Genomic DNA, 18,819 nt, shown 5'->3' with positions numbered 1-18,819 from the left:
CATAATGTATACTGTTACTGTAGCTAAGGTTTTGCAATGTCAGACTGGACTTGGTAAGGAAAGTAAGGTATAAAATTCAGTGTAGGGTCAGATTAGTACACAGTGCAATCTTCCATTTTAATATAACTACTGTACAAATGCAACCAAACTGACATGCAAGGTTACATTTTTACACTGATTTAAATGTACATTGAGGATTTTACTCTAATATAATAGTGTGCAAATAACTGACTTAACGGTTACATTCGCAGACATATATTGAGTATTTAATGTAGTAATATGCCAAATTTACCAACTGTAGTTAACGTGAAGTTAATCCACAACAATCCAATGGTTTGTGGCCGTTGTTGAACTTTTTAACCAGGCCGGCAGGCATTTATTTTTGCCAACGGCTGATTCGGTCTGGTTTATTAACCAGGCTAATTCTGTTCTACAGAATGGCCCATCCTACCTAGCCTGGAATGTGACACACACACAGCATACAATAACATAAGGGCAGAGAGAATTTAAAGTTGTATTGTATATTCATTGACTTAATTCATGGGATTATGTTCTACAGAATGGCCCATCATCAAAGGTGTCTTGCACACCCTAGCCTGGAATGTGAATGTGACACACACACACAGCATACAATAACATAAGGGCAGAGATAAATCAAAGTTCTATTGTATTGTATGTAGTTCATGTACTTCCATGAAGTATAAAATAATACAATTTCATGTAAGTGGGAAGCAACAATAACTTTAGTGCCACCTGCTGAAATAAATGCCTAAAGGCCTATATTATTAGTTAATTGCAGGTAGGCCTATATTATTATGTTATTGGAGGGGGTCCCCGAACCTTGAGACCCCCACAAAACGGTTGAGAAATGGGAGAGTTACCATGGGGGGGTCCCTGGGGGGTCCCCAGGGGTCCCGGAACGTTGAGACCCCCACAAACACCCCCAGGGGGGCGACACGTTTCCAATGAGCCCACCTCCATCCAAAACGGTTGACAAATGACAGAGTTACCATGGGGGGGTCCCTGGGGGGTCCCCAGGGGTCCCCGAACCTTGAGACCCCCAAAAACGCCCCCAGGGGGGCGGCACGATTCCAACGAGCCCACCCCCGTCCAAAACGGATGTGAAATAGCCGACTGACCGACCGTCAGACTTACCGACCGCCCGTCGGACTTACCGACGGCCCGTCGGACTTACCGACGGCCCGTCGGACTTACCGACCGACCGTCGGACTTACCGACCGACCGTCGGACTTGCCGACCGACCGTCGGACTTACCGACCGACCGTCGGACTTACCGACCGACCGTCGGACTTGCCGACCGACCGTCGGACTTGCCGACCGACCGTCGGACTTGCCGACCGACCGTCGGACTTGCCGACCGACCGTCGGACTTGCTGACCGACCGTCGGACTTGCCGACCGACCGTCGGACTACCGACCGTCGGACTTACGGACCGACCGTCGGACTTACCGACCGCCGCGTCGGACTACCGACCGACGCGTCGGTCGGCTGGAATGGATTTCGCCCTCCCTCCAGAACTTGAGGCAAGTAAATTGACCCTACGGGAGCCAACCCAGGGCAAAGCCAGGAGGGGAAAGAAGCGTACCACCTATATAGACGTGCTGCAGCGCGAGAGCTTTGGCTGACAACACTGCTCAAGAACCTGATGTTGGATAGGAAATTGTGGAGGGCAGCGATCCAGGAATCCCGAGTTGGTGTTGGCTAGACCTCACTCTCGCAGCAACTAACAATGGATTTCACAAAGCAGCAACAAAACGAAGCTATTTCCGGTGAATATATCCCTCCAGAATAGGAGATACCAGTAGTCATATAGATTTGATGGCCCTCCCTGTAGTAACTCTGAGAACCTGCTCTAAAATCTACACGATGCAATCCCTGTCGGACCTGACCGACAGATCGTGACAGTTACTGTATCAGTCTGCTACTGGGCCTGGGGGGGGGGGGGACTCTCTACTTAAACGTGTTATTTTAATCCATTGCAACTGTGGTCAAAGAGTGACAAACACCCTTGGCAGATGGACCTACGGATTAACCCTCGGCCTCGATGCTGATCCACTTAAGTCATTATTGCACAAGAGCTGGTGGGGAGAAACGTGGCCCAGGTCTGCAGCAGCCCTGGGCCAAAATGGTCCTTATCCATCCGCAGGGGGATGCCTGGTGTGACGGTGTCCTTGACTCCTTTAAAGCAGGGTCTTCAACTTCAACCCTAGGGCAGGGTTTCTTAAAGTGGGTGCTGCAGTATTCCTAATATGAATAATTCTAATATTTAATAACTAATATTAGCAATTCATCAATATCACTTCAGCCTAACGACTTGTCTTAAACACTCATTACTTAGTAAGACAGACCTGAGTTGCACTGCACCTAGTTATTTTTCCATCTACACCAACTCTCTTCACCAAAAATAGCCGATCTACAAGCTCACAACAAAGCGTCACCACCAGGGATGCTGTTGTTCAAGTGGTTAAACGTGAAATATATATACACGTTATTTTCAGTCTGTTCTAATGGAAGCAGATCTCAAGTTTCCCTCCGCGACACACTGTATCTTAGGGGTAAGGATTTGCATATTTACTTGGGTCCCATTTTTATAGACTTTGGTTTGACCCGGCCGGGGAATAATGAAGCCTGACCTCCTGGTCTCAGGGCAGAGGACACTCTAACCAAAAGGCCACTAAGCTGGTATCGGCATAGTACCGACATTCAAAGCCTTTCAGCAATAATCTATAAGTCTACATCTCCAGTTGAGTGAGTTGAGTGTTCTTCCAAGTTAAAGCTGCGACCTGCAAGATTCATGTGCTATCCGGGTTTCGAACCCGAGTCTCCCTCATAACTTGAGCACTACAATTTCTGCTACTGATCTAAAACGGAAAGCATGTTTGGGCAGAGGAGATATTATGCTTTGAGCTATGGATTGCAGCTTTAATTCGAGTCATCCTTGAAGATCTCCGACACCTAATGCTAAGAAACTAAGGATTAAAGGTGACCAGCTGTACATGCATGTGCACTCAAGTGAAACGCTCCACACGCTCTAACTCTTCCCATCATGAGCTAAATCTGTTTTCTAATTATTATCATTTCTACAGTGATACGTACACACATAATGTATATAACACAGTAGTTCCACATCAAGTCTTGTTTTCTTCACAAGATTAGAGCATGTTCAATGTGTAGTGACAGATCTCATCCTGAGGGTGGAGACAAACATCCTACTGTAATCTTCAATGGTTGTCAGTACTTCAACATCACTCACCACACTGAGTCTGTGAAAAAGGACGTTGTTTCCACCTAAAAACTCACCGCAGTGGCCACTTCTTCGTTGGCTGTAATGTCTATGGGAACCACCTCCACCTGCTTCCACGTCTCTTCGTCCAAATCATGCACCTGTTACACATCAAGCCATGGAAATGTTGTGATGGGAACGACAATAATAGCTGTCTGTCACTCACAACTGTAAACATAACGTATTCAAGAGGATGCAATCAAAGGACTGTTGGCATTGAACGTAACAGGCTGGTTTAGTTCTTTCGTAACAATAAACAAATACATAAATAAATAGAAACGCTCCACCAACAAGTTGCAGTTTACATCCATGCGGTGAAGACTTTGAAAGAATTTAATAAAAGGTATTAAGTGATTGTGATGTCCTAATGACCTTCACAATCACTTAATCTGTGACTTTTTGAACAAAATGTGAAGAAATTCCCTGAAGGCTTTCCTGCAGATATCACGTTCACAAGAAAGGAACAGACATAGTGGCGTATGGTATGGGCGGCCAACTCGAAAAGAAATAGGATGCCTCTGGCCGAGCTGCGAGCATGCCAGAGGCAGGTTTTTATTATGCTGACGGAAGCATTAAAACAAAGTTGCATTATTATTACATAATGAAAGCTATGATAATGGCCAATGTGATTTTCTTTTAACATTTTTCAGAAAACACTGAACCAAAACGAACTATATGATGTTTCTTCATCATTTCACCCAAAAGGTTTTTAACAATATATAGGACTATTGCCACCATACAAATAACGCTGTCTGTCAGTTACACAAGAGGATTAAATTACTTAGGCCAATTTGTGTTTTGACTTAGGAAATTGTAAACCTGACTTGGACAAGACAATGTGAGTTAGACGAAAACATATTGGCCTAAGTCACATTCTCTTCGACTTAGACAACATAAAATGGCCTAGGTCACTCTCTTGACATAGGCCAATATACTACTGGGGCAGGAACAGCATGATCTTTTCAATAATGATATTAAGCCAATTTACCAGAGGCGGCCCGTGTCCTGAAGAGCTGATTTAGGCACACATATCAAAAAATGACGTGGCCCATTATTTTGGGAAGGTGACGATTTGAACCATTGCATTTATATTCCCCTCTGTGGAACCTTATAAGCAGTACGTGTTCAACACCAACATCCAGGTTATGATCTTACTGTGAGTGACTTACATTTTCTAATGTTCCCATGTCCGGTTTATGCCAGGTCTCAATCTTTATCATAAAGTCGTCTTTCATGTACTCGTTCTGCAAACACAGGGAAGAGCAACAATGAAACACAGAACTTAAGAACTACAATACAAATACATATTGTCTGTCATGCTGTATGCATGCCTGGTTTTCCCCAGAGGCTTGCCGTTCCCCGGCGTAGCGGTCTCAGAAGCAAGGGCGGAGGAACATCAAGCCTCTTGAAAAAACAGGCTCGATACTGTCGGGCAGAAACCTCTTATCTCCATATTTGAACTTTTTGTGTAAGTCTGTTATTTTGGGACATTTTTGAATATGGCCACGGGGCGTATAAATGACCAGTTCTTCTTTCAATGAGACACGACAGTGAAGAGTGAGAAGTGCAGAGGGGTGACGTGATAGAATAGAATAGAATAGGGATATCCTGGGGTTCAAGTGGTTAAATGTCAAGTATAAAGTTATTTTCAGTCTGTCCTATAATAGAAACTGATATTCTCTCAAGTTTTTCTCCATGACATACTGTATCTTTTTTTTCCTGAGATTTGCATATTTACTACAGTAATATGACATAAGATTCCGTGTAATTTAGGGGTGCCGTGGACGAGAAAGTTATTTACAGGGGTGCCTTGAGTCAAAAACTGCTACAATGCTTACACACAGCGTGATGCAGCGCACTGTTTGAACATGTGCGTGCGTGCGTGCGTGCGTGCGTGCGTGCGTGCGTGCGTGCGTGCGTGCGTGCGTGCGTGCGTGCGTGCGTGCGTGCGTGCGTGCGTGTCAACAATAACATCAACTCACCGTCACAACTGAGATAGATAGATGGCATGGAAAGGAAATGAGAGAAAAAGGTATATCATTATTATTACCAGAAAGGTATATTGAACACGGTCACGTTGATGACATTGCCATAATGAATACATTAGCATTACAATATTTCAATACGAAGACAAAGTCGGGTGAATGTTGTTTACAGTCAGGCTACTGTCTACTACTGCCTATGTATTACAGCCAAAACGTTCATGCTGATCATTAACCCATTTTGGGCGGGTGTTAGCATTATGTTATGCTTTAGCTATTGAAAAATAGCAGATCTACAAGCTTGTGGCGCGCCACCGAGTGGCACGCTACGAGCTTGTAGTTCTGCTATTTTTGAAAAATCACTGTCATAGAAACATAGCTTTTTCAGAAAACTGTAAGGATGTAGAAGACATTTATAGAATCTGATCTCAGGTCAAAATGGGTTAAGGACTATCCTGTTAGGGGGTCAAGCAACCCAAACTGTTCGCCTACATTTTCATTTTCTAGTGTGAAAGTCACACACCACGCATGAAAAATAAACACGTTGCTGGAATTGCATAAGCCGTGACGTGCCGCCAGGGCACTTTCATGGATGCCAGGTAGAGATTAAAATACCCTGGGCTTTGCATCCCAAAACGCAGTATATAGTTAATGGACGCAATAAACCAACGACCTCTGCATCCACGGGATGCACTACTGTACTCAGCATGTACAGTCAAAATACTAAAAATACAAAAAAATGTGTGAAAAAAAATTGCGGTAAAACAATCCACGGACACGATCATAGCCAAAATAATATGAAATATGTAGAGCATTTGTTTTTATTCTAGTTTATTTTGCTAGCTTTAGTTAAAATCATTATTTCTTCTTCTGTTTTCGACATATATAAGTTCCATAATATGAAATGGGAGTTAAATGCTGCAATTTGTAAAAATGGCAAAATATGACTCCTAATGTGTTGAAGTGGACTGTGGGACTCATAAAATGTCCCTGGGACTCGTCTAAAAGACCATCCCTGCATCCCGGGACTCATTACATTGAAAACCTATTTACATCACTGCCTGGTACTATGGGTCATTTGTAAATACCCCCCAAAAATATTTTGCAAATTAAACAGCTTTTTAACTCATTTATTTCACTGATGATTTATATGACGTATTAAATACAAAATCATCCTTAAAATTCAAATAATTATTTCAGCGGACTTAAAATCATTGGCAAAATGACAGCTTGTCCCTAAAAGGGGGGGCCTTGCATTGCATGTCAACTCTATTCTGATCAGTGGTGATCAGAGTCTGTAGACAGTATGTCATCATTCAGTGTTGTGTCATGTACTGTAGCTCAATCAGGAAATTGGCACACAGCACAAACAACAAGCTACTTCTCTGAATGGATTCTGCATTGGATCACGCCACTCAATTGCATCAAGGCGCACATCAATCAATCAATCAATCAATCAATCAATATGCACCTCAAGAGTAGTAATGTATTGGTAACTTACTAGTGCGACAGTATGGGTAGGCATTCCAAGCTTTTTCATGAAAAGTTAATGCTCCTTCCGGTGCGATCATCTTCACAAAACCCGGGACTTTACTAAGGAGGTATACATTAAAAAAAAGCAGTCAGACATATTCTAGACTCTAGAGCAATTATTACAACATTCAGATCACAGTTATGGACTAGAGGAACTATTAAATATATGATAAATATTTGACATATCCAGTCAAGAAGTTAAATGTATTTGAAACTTTATAAACATTTATTTTAGCAAAGTACTTGCTTAAATGATTTATTTGTATTTTTGTTGTTAAATGAGGTGAGATTAACTTTATAAACCCCACAGGGTTTTCTAAATCTCACCTGCACAACCCCTATAATACGTTCAATGTGTACGTTTCAAATGTGTTTTTAAATGTGAAAATAAACACATTTTTGGTGAGCTTGTAGATCAGCCAGTTCTCAAATAATTTGGATTAGTAGGCGATTATGTAATGATTGTGATTTTGTGACAGGCCTAACAGACAGGTTGCGATGTGCCGTGTCATTTCTCGGACATACCTTTTTAGATGGTAGATTTTGTGTGTGTACTGTCCCTTCTCTCCATCCGTCTCATATGGTTCGTTGATCAGCACCTCGATGCCTTCTCCCCCACCGGTCTCATTCTTGCTGGCCTCAGCTACGGAGTACAGCTGGCCCACTTGATACTGAGAGCACACAAGAACACACCACACAGGTTTTAGAGATCAGTGCTACTTTATTACAGGTGTTTCATGTCAAGGACTTACTCCCGAAATGAATTTTGTCTGTGGGCCCCCATCTGAAAGTGTTTTGTGACAGTCCCTGGCACAAAAGAGGGGGAAAAAATCGAACTAAATCTAATCTAAAACAGATTTTCTAAAAAGTTCAAAAATAGCAGATGTCACTTTGTGTCGTGCTGCAAGCTTGTAGATCTGAAAGTTTTGAATAGCCAACATAATATGGCTATTGATGCCTCTCGAGCGTCTCCCTAGGGAGTTCCTCGATTTTTTCCACCACAGCCTACACACCAAATGCGCTTGTCGTCGCTGGCTGAAGCCGAGCCACTCATCATACAAGAGTGTCACACAAACGTGTGCGCTGCGCTGTATGCTTGTAGATCGACTATTTTCTAAACAGTATGTGAACACATTAATGTTGTCATTAAAGTCATTCATCTCTCACATTAAGCACTCAAGTACAGTCAGCGGCGTCGACTCCGGGGATGCTTTGTAGCTGAAGCACCCACTGACACAATAGGAGCCCAAATAGCACCCACTGACTGAAGCTCCCCTCCCCCTGGTCATTTTGTCACGTATAGGCACACAACTCTGCACCTTTACGGGGGGGTGCCTGTTCCCTGTTCCCTGAGAAAAAATAGATATAGCCTACAGTCTTTTTAATTCAGAAGAAGCTGTGAGTTGGCTTTCACTGTCAGCAGCACCAGCAACACTACACTGACGCGGTCAGCGGAGAGGCTGCTGTCTGTGTGCCGTCGGCCTGTCTGTAAAGAGCCATGAGCCGGGAGGGAGTGGAGGGGCAGCAACACGCGGAGAACATGCAAACTCCACACAGAAAGGCCCTTTCGCCAAACGCAACTTGGGTATGGGCACTGATGACGCGGAGGAGAGGACACGCCGCCAGCGCCCACAGCGTCCCAAGCGGGAATCGAACCCAGGACCTTCTAGCTGTGAGGCGACAGCACTACCGACTGTGCCACCGTGCTCTGGGGGAAATAAATGAATAAATCGCTTCGCTCAGCCGCGAGAGTCCCCCCCCACGCAATTCTAGCCTACCTAAAAGGTAAAATCCACCCGCCGCTTATGGCTGAAACAATTTAATTCTTTACTGTTGATCATTGATCATGCTGAAATGTTGAAACAAGGCAGGGCAGGGCAGGGCAGACTAACGCAGGGGTAGGCAACCTTTGGCACGGGTGCCGACATTGGCACAGGGGAGGGTGATCACTGGCAAACTGGCCAAACAAGTGTGTGAGAGAGGATTTTAAAGTCAATTAAATTAAGTCCCTTCAAATCGGTATGCAAATGATATCCTGCACACAATTCTACAGGGGAGGGAGTCAGGGAGATGGGTTATTTCTGAGTCTAATGATCATTACAATTAATGATCATTACAATGTCCTGATTGTACAAATAAAGGTTATGTAAATATGTCCTATGAACAATCAAAATATGTTTGAAAAAAAAAATATATATATATATATATATATATATATATATATTATTTTTTTTGATGTGTCATTATTAAGCTTAATGTTGATATGATATCAAAAAGGTTGCCGACCCCTGCTCTAACGATCGAGAGACAGAAATGAGTAGCAGGAAATGTGCATTTAGTAAATTATCTCCACTTTCTCACGAGATTAACACGGATCTCATTCTCCGCTTTCACCTCCAGTGAGCAGTGACTATGGCAATGTAGGGATTGTCCCTAGAAATGCTCTGAACGGCCTGTTCGAGCATCTGTCATTTGTTTACAAATCTTGGTTGCTAACACAGGAACGGTGCGAACACAAACCAGACCGAATGCAAAAATGCAACAATGTAACCATTTGGTTCTTGATCCGACCATGCAGAGCTCTTTAGAGGACTTTAGGTATGAAAGGAACGCCAAATGTGGTGACCTATCGAGAACAGAGAGGCCAGAAAGTTAGAGCCACAACAAGCTTTTGGCAGCGGGGTGATTATAAAATGATTCTTATTGATTGTGAATTAATTTCTGACCTACTTCCTGAGATGAGTTGTGCTGTTGTTATGACACTTACCTCTTCCACAGACACCGGTAAGACCACACGGCTGGAAGGAGGGAGACATGGGATGGGAGGCAGAGAGAGACAGATGAGTTAAAAGATCAATGTTGCATCAATAATCATAATCAGCTCATTTGGACGAACCACACCACATGGCAGTTCAGTTATTAATGACGTGAATGAAGCCTACAGTAGCACCCCTATCTGGGCATGTCATAAAATAGGCAAAAAATAGAAAAACATCTGGCGAAAATAGCCACTGCGACATTTTGTGAGCTTGTAGATCCGCAATTCTTTCTATTGACGTAACAACGTATATACCGGTGTAGGATTTAAGTTGTAAAAGCCTAAAGGAAGGTGAAAGATTTAAAGTCCTAAAGGTGCTGACTACGGTGCTGACTTCATAGAACATAAAAGTCATACTCAAAGGTTATGTGATTTATCATATTACCCCTCAACATGCTGCTCACATGAATAGACTGGCTATTGAAATATGCTGTTGTTAATGTATTGTGTCTGATTTTGATTATAATGTTATTTAATTATTTGTACGTATGTATTTGATTGTTTTCTTTTTCTATTTCTATGTGCTATAACACTAACAACAATAACTGAGCTTCATGTGGCAGAGATTGCAAATCATGGAACTCTAATGTTGTCCCTGGAAAATGCATAGTATCCACACATTTGCTGTTAATGTAGGATTTGATGCGATAGCCTAATCGTAAATGTCTTCACTTCTGCCATCCAGGGGGGACTCTGATGCTGGATGGATGCCATGTATAAAAGACATGCCATGTTCAAGTGATAAAAGATGTCAACAAATGTCAGCCCTGGTGTAATAAGCTGAGAATCAACTAGCAACAACCTCAAACACTGCTAACGCTTTGGGTCTGTTGCTATGCATGCATGTGGTAGGGTTGGGTGACTTGACAAATACATGATGGGGATTCCACGATGGGCTAAATCGCTGGTGGATTAATTTATTCCTTTTTTCGTTATTTTTCCCCCCATTTACATGTATCTCTCGAGCATTCGAGTCGTCAAACCTGAGGCAAATAATTAACCGCTCGAGTGTAGTTCAACCTGCCATGAATAGTGGCACAGTCAGGAACTGGCTGCTGGGCCCATTCAGCGATGATAATAATAATGGGTGGCGTGCGCATGGCTCTGATTTTAATCTAGTTAATACAGTCTAACCTCTGCTGCTGCTACAGTGACCTTATTTTAATAATTCTCTTAAAAGGGGACATTGTGCAGATGTTATGGCACCAGTCATTAATGGAGTAAGTGAAAGGGTTTTTAGAGTTGTTGAAATTAAAGCAGTGGAAAGAGAATAGAATTTGATCTGGATTCACTCGCACTAAACTGAGGCACCGAATATTTAATCTAAGGAGGTGTAGTCCCACTTGCAGTAGTGCTGATTTTGATAGCAAATTTTGATTTTAGTTTTATTATTTATTATCGATTTTAGTTGACTACAATGACTTGGCTGTGTCTTTTACTTATACTGGATCTCTTGTCCACTAGTCCCTTCCTAACATTTTAGAAAATACAGGGTCAACCTCAATCTAATTGCAAAAAAACCAAACTCAGCTGATTTGCATCTTCAATATATCCTGAATAACAGAAAAAAGGTTGCCTGGAATTGTCTGAGGGGAAGGTGTTGAAAATGACCTGTACAGTATGGCCACCATTGACATCATATTATAAGGAAATATTTTCTAAATTTCCTTGTGCTTTGAGTGCTCAAATGTGCTGACATCATCACATTTAAGTTGCTATGGCAAGATCTAGCCCAATGAGTGTTTTTGTGCAAACCTAATGCTTGGAATGGCTTCAGCATCATGAAAACCCCCTAGTTTGATATGTCACATGCTACTTAAAGCACAAGGAAATTTAGAAAATATTGCCTTATAATAGGATGTCAATGGTGGCCATACTGTACAGGCCATTTTCAACACTTTCCCCTCAGACAATTCCAGGCAACTTTTTTTCTGTTATTCAGGATATATTGAAGATGCAAAATCAGCTGAGTTTGTTTTTTTTGCAATTAGATTGAGGTCAAATTATACCGGTAGTTTTAGTCATCATAGCTTACTTTTCATTTAGTTTTTGTCAAAAAGGTATTCGACAAACATTTTTCGTCCACAAAATCAACACTGACTTGTAGATCAGTAGGGTTTGTTAAGCAGGCTAGTATTTTTCAACAATCAACTTCCAGATACCCTTAGAACAGGGCAAAAAAAAGGTTGATGTAGTAATTGTTTTGATTTAAAAAATATATATATTCATATTTTAACCTCATGAACAGTGGCTTCCCTATTCTGGGAATGTCATAATGTATTAGCTGAACATGCAGCATGACGTGTTGTGAGCTTGTAAATCTCTTCATCGAAGAGATTTGCAGTGAGGAGGGAAAAAAACGTTGGGGGGCAAGTACAGACCCCTGGTGGACCCAGTCAATGAAAGATGATAGGGTTTAAGACAAGTGGTTAATGCTATGTGCTACCCTGTCCCCACCACACTAGTGAGTGCTGTAAACTGGGAGCTCCACTCCAGTTGATTCACCCATAGTGGTGTAACAGGGAGTCAGGGACATGGCTTTGGATGCTGCAAAAGCCTGATCAATCCCATTTATGCAGTCCAGACTCCAGCAGCCATCCAGGGCATTGGAAACTATAGCTTATATACTATATGGTCAAAGAGATACTAAGCTATATCAGAATCCTCACGGCTCTTGGTTACATAACATCAGCTACTGTAGGTTCTCTGGGACACACAGACTGCAGGATCATAGTAAAAAACCCCAAGAGATATTTCAGGGATCGTCTGTCGCGTGCACACACACACAGGAGCGCACACACAGGAACGCACACACACAGGAACGCACGCGCAGTCGCACGCACACGCACCCGCACACACACACACACACACACACCAGAGATGCCACTGCAGCATCACTCCCTAAAGAAAAAAAAGCTGGTAAATTAAACCACAGCTAAACTCCAGATAAAGTGTTCAGCTGTAATACCAGCCCTGAGGACGGTAGTGTGACAGAGAATGTTGTCCAAATGTTGAAAACACCAGCATATTTTCAAACTTTCTAACGCGTAGTCGCGTACTGTGTGAAACGTTGTGAGCTTTACTTGTAGGTCAGCTATGTTCACTATTGGTCTTACGACGCATATTAAAGGGCTTAAATGGTTCACAACACTACAGTTAACATGTAAAGGTCATGACGTGCACAAGTGACACTCCAAGTCACCTGACCCAAATGGTGCCACAAATAAAGATGTCCTTGCTATTGGCTTGTAAAGACAATAGGAATTATACAACATGTGCCAAAGTCCAGTTCTTATTCAATGCAGTGCATGATGTTGTCTTGCCTTCCATTATACAATTACAAACAAATGCTTTTCTGTCTTCTTCGCTGATATGACAAACTGATATATAAGCCACCCAACCTGGACCCTATCGTCCTAGTTGTTTGTATCATATCAATCAGATATGATAATGATTGTCTCACTTATTCAGGGATTAAAATAGGGTGCATTTTGCGTCCCAAAACGCATTTTATAGTTAAGGGACGCAATAAAACAACGACCTCTGCATCCACGGGATGCACTACTGTACTACTGTACTGTTTTTTATTCTAGTGTATTTTGCTAGCTTTAGTTATAATAATCATTTCTTCTTCTGTTTTCCACATGAATATAACCACATTATAACATATACAATGAAATGGTAGTTAAATGCTGCAATTTGTAAAAATGGCAAAATATGACTCCTAACGTTGCTGAAGTGGGACTCATAAAATGTCACTGGGACTCATTTCTAAAAGACCATCCCTGCATCCTGGGACTCATTACATTGAAAACGTATTTACATCCCTGCCTATTGTAATGCTGAGTTTCACATTGACTTATCACTGCCCAATAGGCTATAATCTAGCGGAGCTCACAGGCAAAAACAAGTCTTTTAAACACGATGACATTAAACATTTCTTTCACTGAAAAAGGTTCAGTAATAACGCATATGATGCTGTGAAATTAGGGATGTGCCGATGAGACATTTTGGCCGATATCCGATATAATTAATTGCTGTTATGGCCGATAACCGATATTACCGATGTCGATATGACCTCATTCCGTATTGAAAGATTATAATAATTTTGTCCATTCTGAAAAATGTTACAGGGCATCTGCTCTCAGGCAAGTCAGATTTAACTTAAATACCTTTATATTTAATATTGTAAGCTTGTAGATCTGTTAAAGCTGTTACTTCGGGCTTGTTTATCTGTAAAGACAGACCGATTAATCGGAACGATTAATGTGTTTGCCGATTAATCTCCCATCATTATGGGAAATGTCCTTGTTTATGCTGTGCTTGTTTTTCTGAATAATAAAGTAGTAGCCCAATAATAGTGGCCAGCACTCAAACGTCTCAGCATGGACAATCGTAAACTTGTATAAATGCTTATGCAGGTCTATTGGAAGTGCCAGTATCGTCAAAGTATTGTCTGTTGTTGGCCCAATTGGACTGTCTGACAGCTGCTTCAGAGAGTGAAACTCAGCAGCATTGCTGCCTGGGCCGGCTTAGCACTATGGCTGGTAGTCCAGCATGACAGTGTGTCTCAGGTTTGAGTCCTTTGCTGTGTGTCCCCCATCTCTCTCTTCGTTTCCTGTCTACCTATACTATACATCTATCAATAAAAGGCAAAAAGCCCCAAAAATATCTTACAAAAAAGAAACTCAGCATTGCTTGGCTTGCAAATTGTATTACAAAAAAGAAAACACAGGTGAGGTAAAAGATGTTATGTATTTGGGCATTAGGTCTGACACTGTATGCTAGTAGCTATGGCACGAATTACCGGTATTCTATTTCAAAGTAAATTAGAAAATGCAAGGCAATGAGAACGGCATGAGAACATCACCACTTGTTTTATCAAGAAATATTGCAGTTTTCCTATACTCGTCCTTTGACCATGTCTGGTTTGAGAGAGAATACTAGTGCACTGGGCACTACTAGTGGATAATATATTGAGACCTGGAATTTGTTCAAGTGCTTCTTCATGGCAAAATTCTATACATTATGTGGATTATTAATGTATATGTATTAAGAGGTATAGGGCATCACAGGCATCATAAATTGACAATATATATTTTTAGGAAAAATTATGTAATTACCCTGCTATAGCAAAGAGTCCGACATTAAATGTATTACAGTGGATGTAGTTCAATTTGACACAGGGCTTAGTCAGAGAAAAAAAAGTCATCATGGCAGGTTGCAATTGTAACAATATCATGTTGCACAAATATGGTCAAATTTCAGTAGGCCAATTCTGATTGCTCAAGGACAATGTTTGAATGGGGTTTCAATGTTTTTCAGGCCAAGGACCCTCTAGCTGAAAGAGAGAGATGAAGCAAGGGACCCCTCTTTGCCAGCACTATCATCAGTGTGTGTTCATGTTAATGTGTATTTTCAGACATTTAACCGTGCACTTAAACCCTCAATACTTAGTAAACTTGACCTTTCACTCTGTACTTGGTCTGCTCTTTTTATATATATATATATATATATATATATATATATATATATATATATATATATATATATATACACACACACATATATGTAGTTATAGCAGTGACTGACTGAGACATCGAGCGCGCGTCCGCAACTGGCTGTGGCCCCCATCAAGTGACCTTTTGACCAATGCGGCCCTCACCCCAAGTTGAGTTCGACAGGCCTGCTCTACACCAATTCCAAACCTCTTTGACGAAAACAGCAGACCTACAAGCTTGTAGATCGGCTATTGCCGGCTTAAGTTCACCTCAGAATAGGGATGCTAGGGTTCAAGTGGTTAACGTATTTGTCGATAGTTAGCCTGCATGACCGACAGTCAATAAAACAGCCATGGGATGTGTGTCTGTCATATGCCGAATTGCCGATAAAGGCTACAGAGCTTCCTCTTTGATTTGTGTGCTAGTGGGGCTTAGGACTGCTTTGAATTAGATCTGTCCCATCAGTTGTGTCTAACGCATGTCATGCATCATACATGGACATGGTACATTTTTACCCTTCTATTTTATCAAAGCAACTATACATTTGTAGCTTTATCTTATCTTGTTGCAGTCGGGCAGAAACTTCTTATCTCCGTATTCTAACTTTTTGTGTATTTTTTTTTCTCGCCGTAAATGAATGGCCCTACCTATAATAGAGAATCACACAAAAGTATCAAAAGTAGCTACAAGTATCTACAAGCTCGAAAGGCAGCGCAAACTTTTGCTACTTTTGTTGTTTTGAGACAGAGACATGCAGAGATGATATATATACTGTATATACTGTATATATGTACAGTGTGTATATATATACTGGTATATAAAGGGCCTACCGGTGTAATATGTGTATATAATAATAATTTAATTAGGCCTAATTAAAGTGAACGAATAGCCTTGATGGCATGTTATAACATTATAGCAAAGCAACTCCCTTAAATTATAGCAAAGCAACATTACATTTAGTTTTTCCCTTGCTGTGTTGGAACTGCATAGTAAGGGAACCAAAGTGATCTTTTCATGACTGAAATGTGGGTCGTTAGGGTAGTGTAAGTGATTTTCTTAGGTTAAACCTTTTTTGTGGACATTTTTATCAATATTCTGACAGACAGTAATCACTGCTATAGAGTGTTTGTTCAGTTGTCCTCAGCTCTAAACAGAAAATACGTGAGGTGACGTTAGGTGAGTTGCCAATAATTTCATGAGAGAGAGAGAGAGAGAGAGAGAGAGAGAGAGAGAGAGAGAGAGAGAGAGAGAGAGAGAGAGAGAGAGAGAGAGAGAGAGACAGACATATTCATCATCCTTAGTAAACCAATTTCTGTCTTTATGTTTCTCTCTCCAGATTGGACAAAATTGCATGAAAAATGCATTTTATGTTTACTAATTGAGCTGGAGACAATTGGAGGCTCCTGTTACTGAACAAACACTCTATATAGCAATGATTACATGAATAATGTAATATAGAGCTATTTAATCAAATATAAATCTCCTATACCTATTACCTAATAGAACATATTATTATACAAACATATATTTAGCTTAGCAGAAATAAACTGCATCTTGCCTGATGATAATAACGTATGAATGAAAAAGAAAACATTTTATGACCATGTAATAACAACAACCACACATTGCGTTGCAGCTAACTGTAATTCTGTAATTCCCCAGTTAGCTGTGGAATAATCACATATTTTACAGTGCCTGCTAGCCGCCCAGCTATAACAGCTAACTAGACTTCTCCAAGGGGGCTAGTCGTACAAATAGCAGATCTACAAGCTCACAGCAGCGCGTCGCACAAGCGCTGTGAGCTTGTAGATCTGCTATTTTACGGCCGTCGTACGGGCGAAGTATAACAAAGCCATGGCTTAAGCCTATACTGGTCCCATATTACAGCAAACCCCTTTCATGCTCCAACAAAAACAGACAACAGCCGATAATGAACAGGCCCAAATATTAGGCAGCTTTTTGTATGAGAGCAGGGGCGGTTATCGTCATTGTAACAAAGCTGTAATAACGCGATGATAACGCTTATTCCCAATGTATACATAAAGCTAAACGTTAGCATCCCACATTAGCATCAAGGCCCTGCTGGCTCCGAGACAGAGCCGGTGTATACCTGGAACGCTGCTGCCTACTATAGCTAGGCTGCTGCTGCTGTCAAAAGGACAAGACATACATGTCACAAAAAGCTCTTATATAATGCACATAATACGCGATAATGATACGTTTTTATTCCGTTCATTAGAGGAGGTTAAGCCCGCTGGCTTAAATGCGACACGTCGGCGTCGAATACAAACAGGGGTTTTGTTTGCTTGTAATGATAATAATTCACTCACTATTCTTTAATGTTCACCATCTTCTCTCTCTCGCTCTCTCTCCGCTCGCGCTCCTCCTCCCGGCCTGCGGCTGCGCATTGAGAATCGTCTGACTGGCGGAATTATATCAACCGGTGTTGCCAGATGGAGAGATATAATAAGCGACCAGCAGGTCAATGAAAAAAAAAAGAATGCACACAGGACCACAATGCAAACTTAAGACTTTAAGACACCTTAAGATGATCTCTCTTGTGTTATCCTTTTAGCAGCATCATTGTAATTGTACCACTGTACTATTTTGTAAACTGTAAAGTATTCAATCAGAAGCTGCGGCCACTTCCAACCATCCATCCATCTTCAACCGCTTAACCATAGTCTGGTCGCGGGGGCAACAGCTCCACTAGAGAGCTCCAGAAACTCTCCAGAGCAACATAATTATCAGTAACTTAATTCTGGGAGATCCTGAGGCGTTCCTGGCAGATTTTGGAGATATAATTCCTCCATCTCATTCTTGGTCTGCCTCGGGTCTCCTTCCAGCGGGACTTGCATTGGGGTCAAGGACCCCCTAGGGAGATGCTCAAGAGGCATCCTAACCAGATGCCCGACTCTACTCCGAGTCTCTCTTGCGTGACTGAACTTCTCACCCTATCTCTAAGGGAGATGCCAGCCACCTGTCTGAGAAAACTCATCCGCTTGTATTTGCAACCTTATTATTTCGGTCATGACCCACACATAATGACCATAGGTGAGAGTAGAAACGAAGATTGCTCGGTAGACAGGGAGCTTTGCCTTCTGGCTCAACTCTCTTTTCGCTACAACAGTGTGGTACAGCGACTGCAATACCGCCCCTGCCACTCCGATTCTCCGGCTGATCACCTTCTCCGTCCTCCCCTGAGGCTTCGTACACACCTTTCGGACACACAGATCTGTCCGACCGACCACTGATTACATTTTTATGATTTGATGCCTCCATGTCCCACAATGCTTTGCGCGATTTGGGCGGTGCTACGACACGCGGAAATAGATGCACATATGTTCAGTGTAGTTTTCTTGACTGCAGCAGCAGCTAGCAGTAGTTTGTCGAGGCCGTTTTTCACACTCAAAGTTCACTTAGAAGGTCCGGATCAAGGACCAAGGACCAAATATTTGCATTTTGATTTTGGTCCGTTTGGTGTTCACACTGGACTTTGTAAAGCGTACCAAATATGTAAACAAATGACACGTGGACATGTTAAGCGAACCAAATAGTGAACAAAAAGAAAAGAGGTCATTTTGCTACGGAGGGAAAAATAACATGAGTGGGTGCGGGAAATCACTGTACAATTTTTGGGCGCAAACTTCAGTCACACAGAGAGAAGAGAACAGCAACACG

The 18,819-nt window shown here is 41.8% G+C and overlaps 1 protein-coding gene across 1 annotated transcript in view; it reads right to left on the bottom strand.

Annotated features, from left to right (window-relative positions):
* Nucleotides 1-17,532, bottom strand: part of LOC306939241 (phosphatidylinositol transfer protein beta isoform-like) — a 28,852-nt gene extending 11,320 nt beyond the window's left edge. The window contains exons 1-7 of the mRNA XM_079523797.1: nucleotides 17,469-17,532; nucleotides 9,587-9,617; nucleotides 7,345-7,490; nucleotides 6,788-6,879; nucleotides 5,287-5,294; nucleotides 4,474-4,548; nucleotides 3,322-3,405 (exon numbers count right to left, since the gene is read on the bottom strand). Coding sequence (XP_079379923.1) covers nucleotides 3,322-3,405; nucleotides 4,474-4,548; nucleotides 5,287-5,294; nucleotides 6,788-6,879; nucleotides 7,345-7,490; nucleotides 9,587-9,617; nucleotides 17,469-17,488 — 456 coding nt within the window. The 5' untranslated portion in view covers nucleotides 17,489-17,532. The remainder of the gene's footprint in view (nucleotides 1-3,321; nucleotides 3,406-4,473; nucleotides 4,549-5,286; nucleotides 5,295-6,787; nucleotides 6,880-7,344; nucleotides 7,491-9,586; nucleotides 9,618-17,468) is intronic.
* Between the last annotated feature and the right edge of the window lie 1,287 nt (nucleotides 17,533-18,819).

This window comes from Electrona antarctica (assembly GCF_951216825.1).
Source record: "Electrona antarctica genome assembly, chromosome: 16".
Taxonomy (NCBI): domain Eukaryota; kingdom Metazoa; phylum Chordata; class Actinopteri; order Myctophiformes; family Myctophidae; genus Electrona; species Electrona antarctica.
Note: the sequence above shows the minus strand (reverse complement) of the source record. Positions and strands in the feature narration are given on the sequence as shown.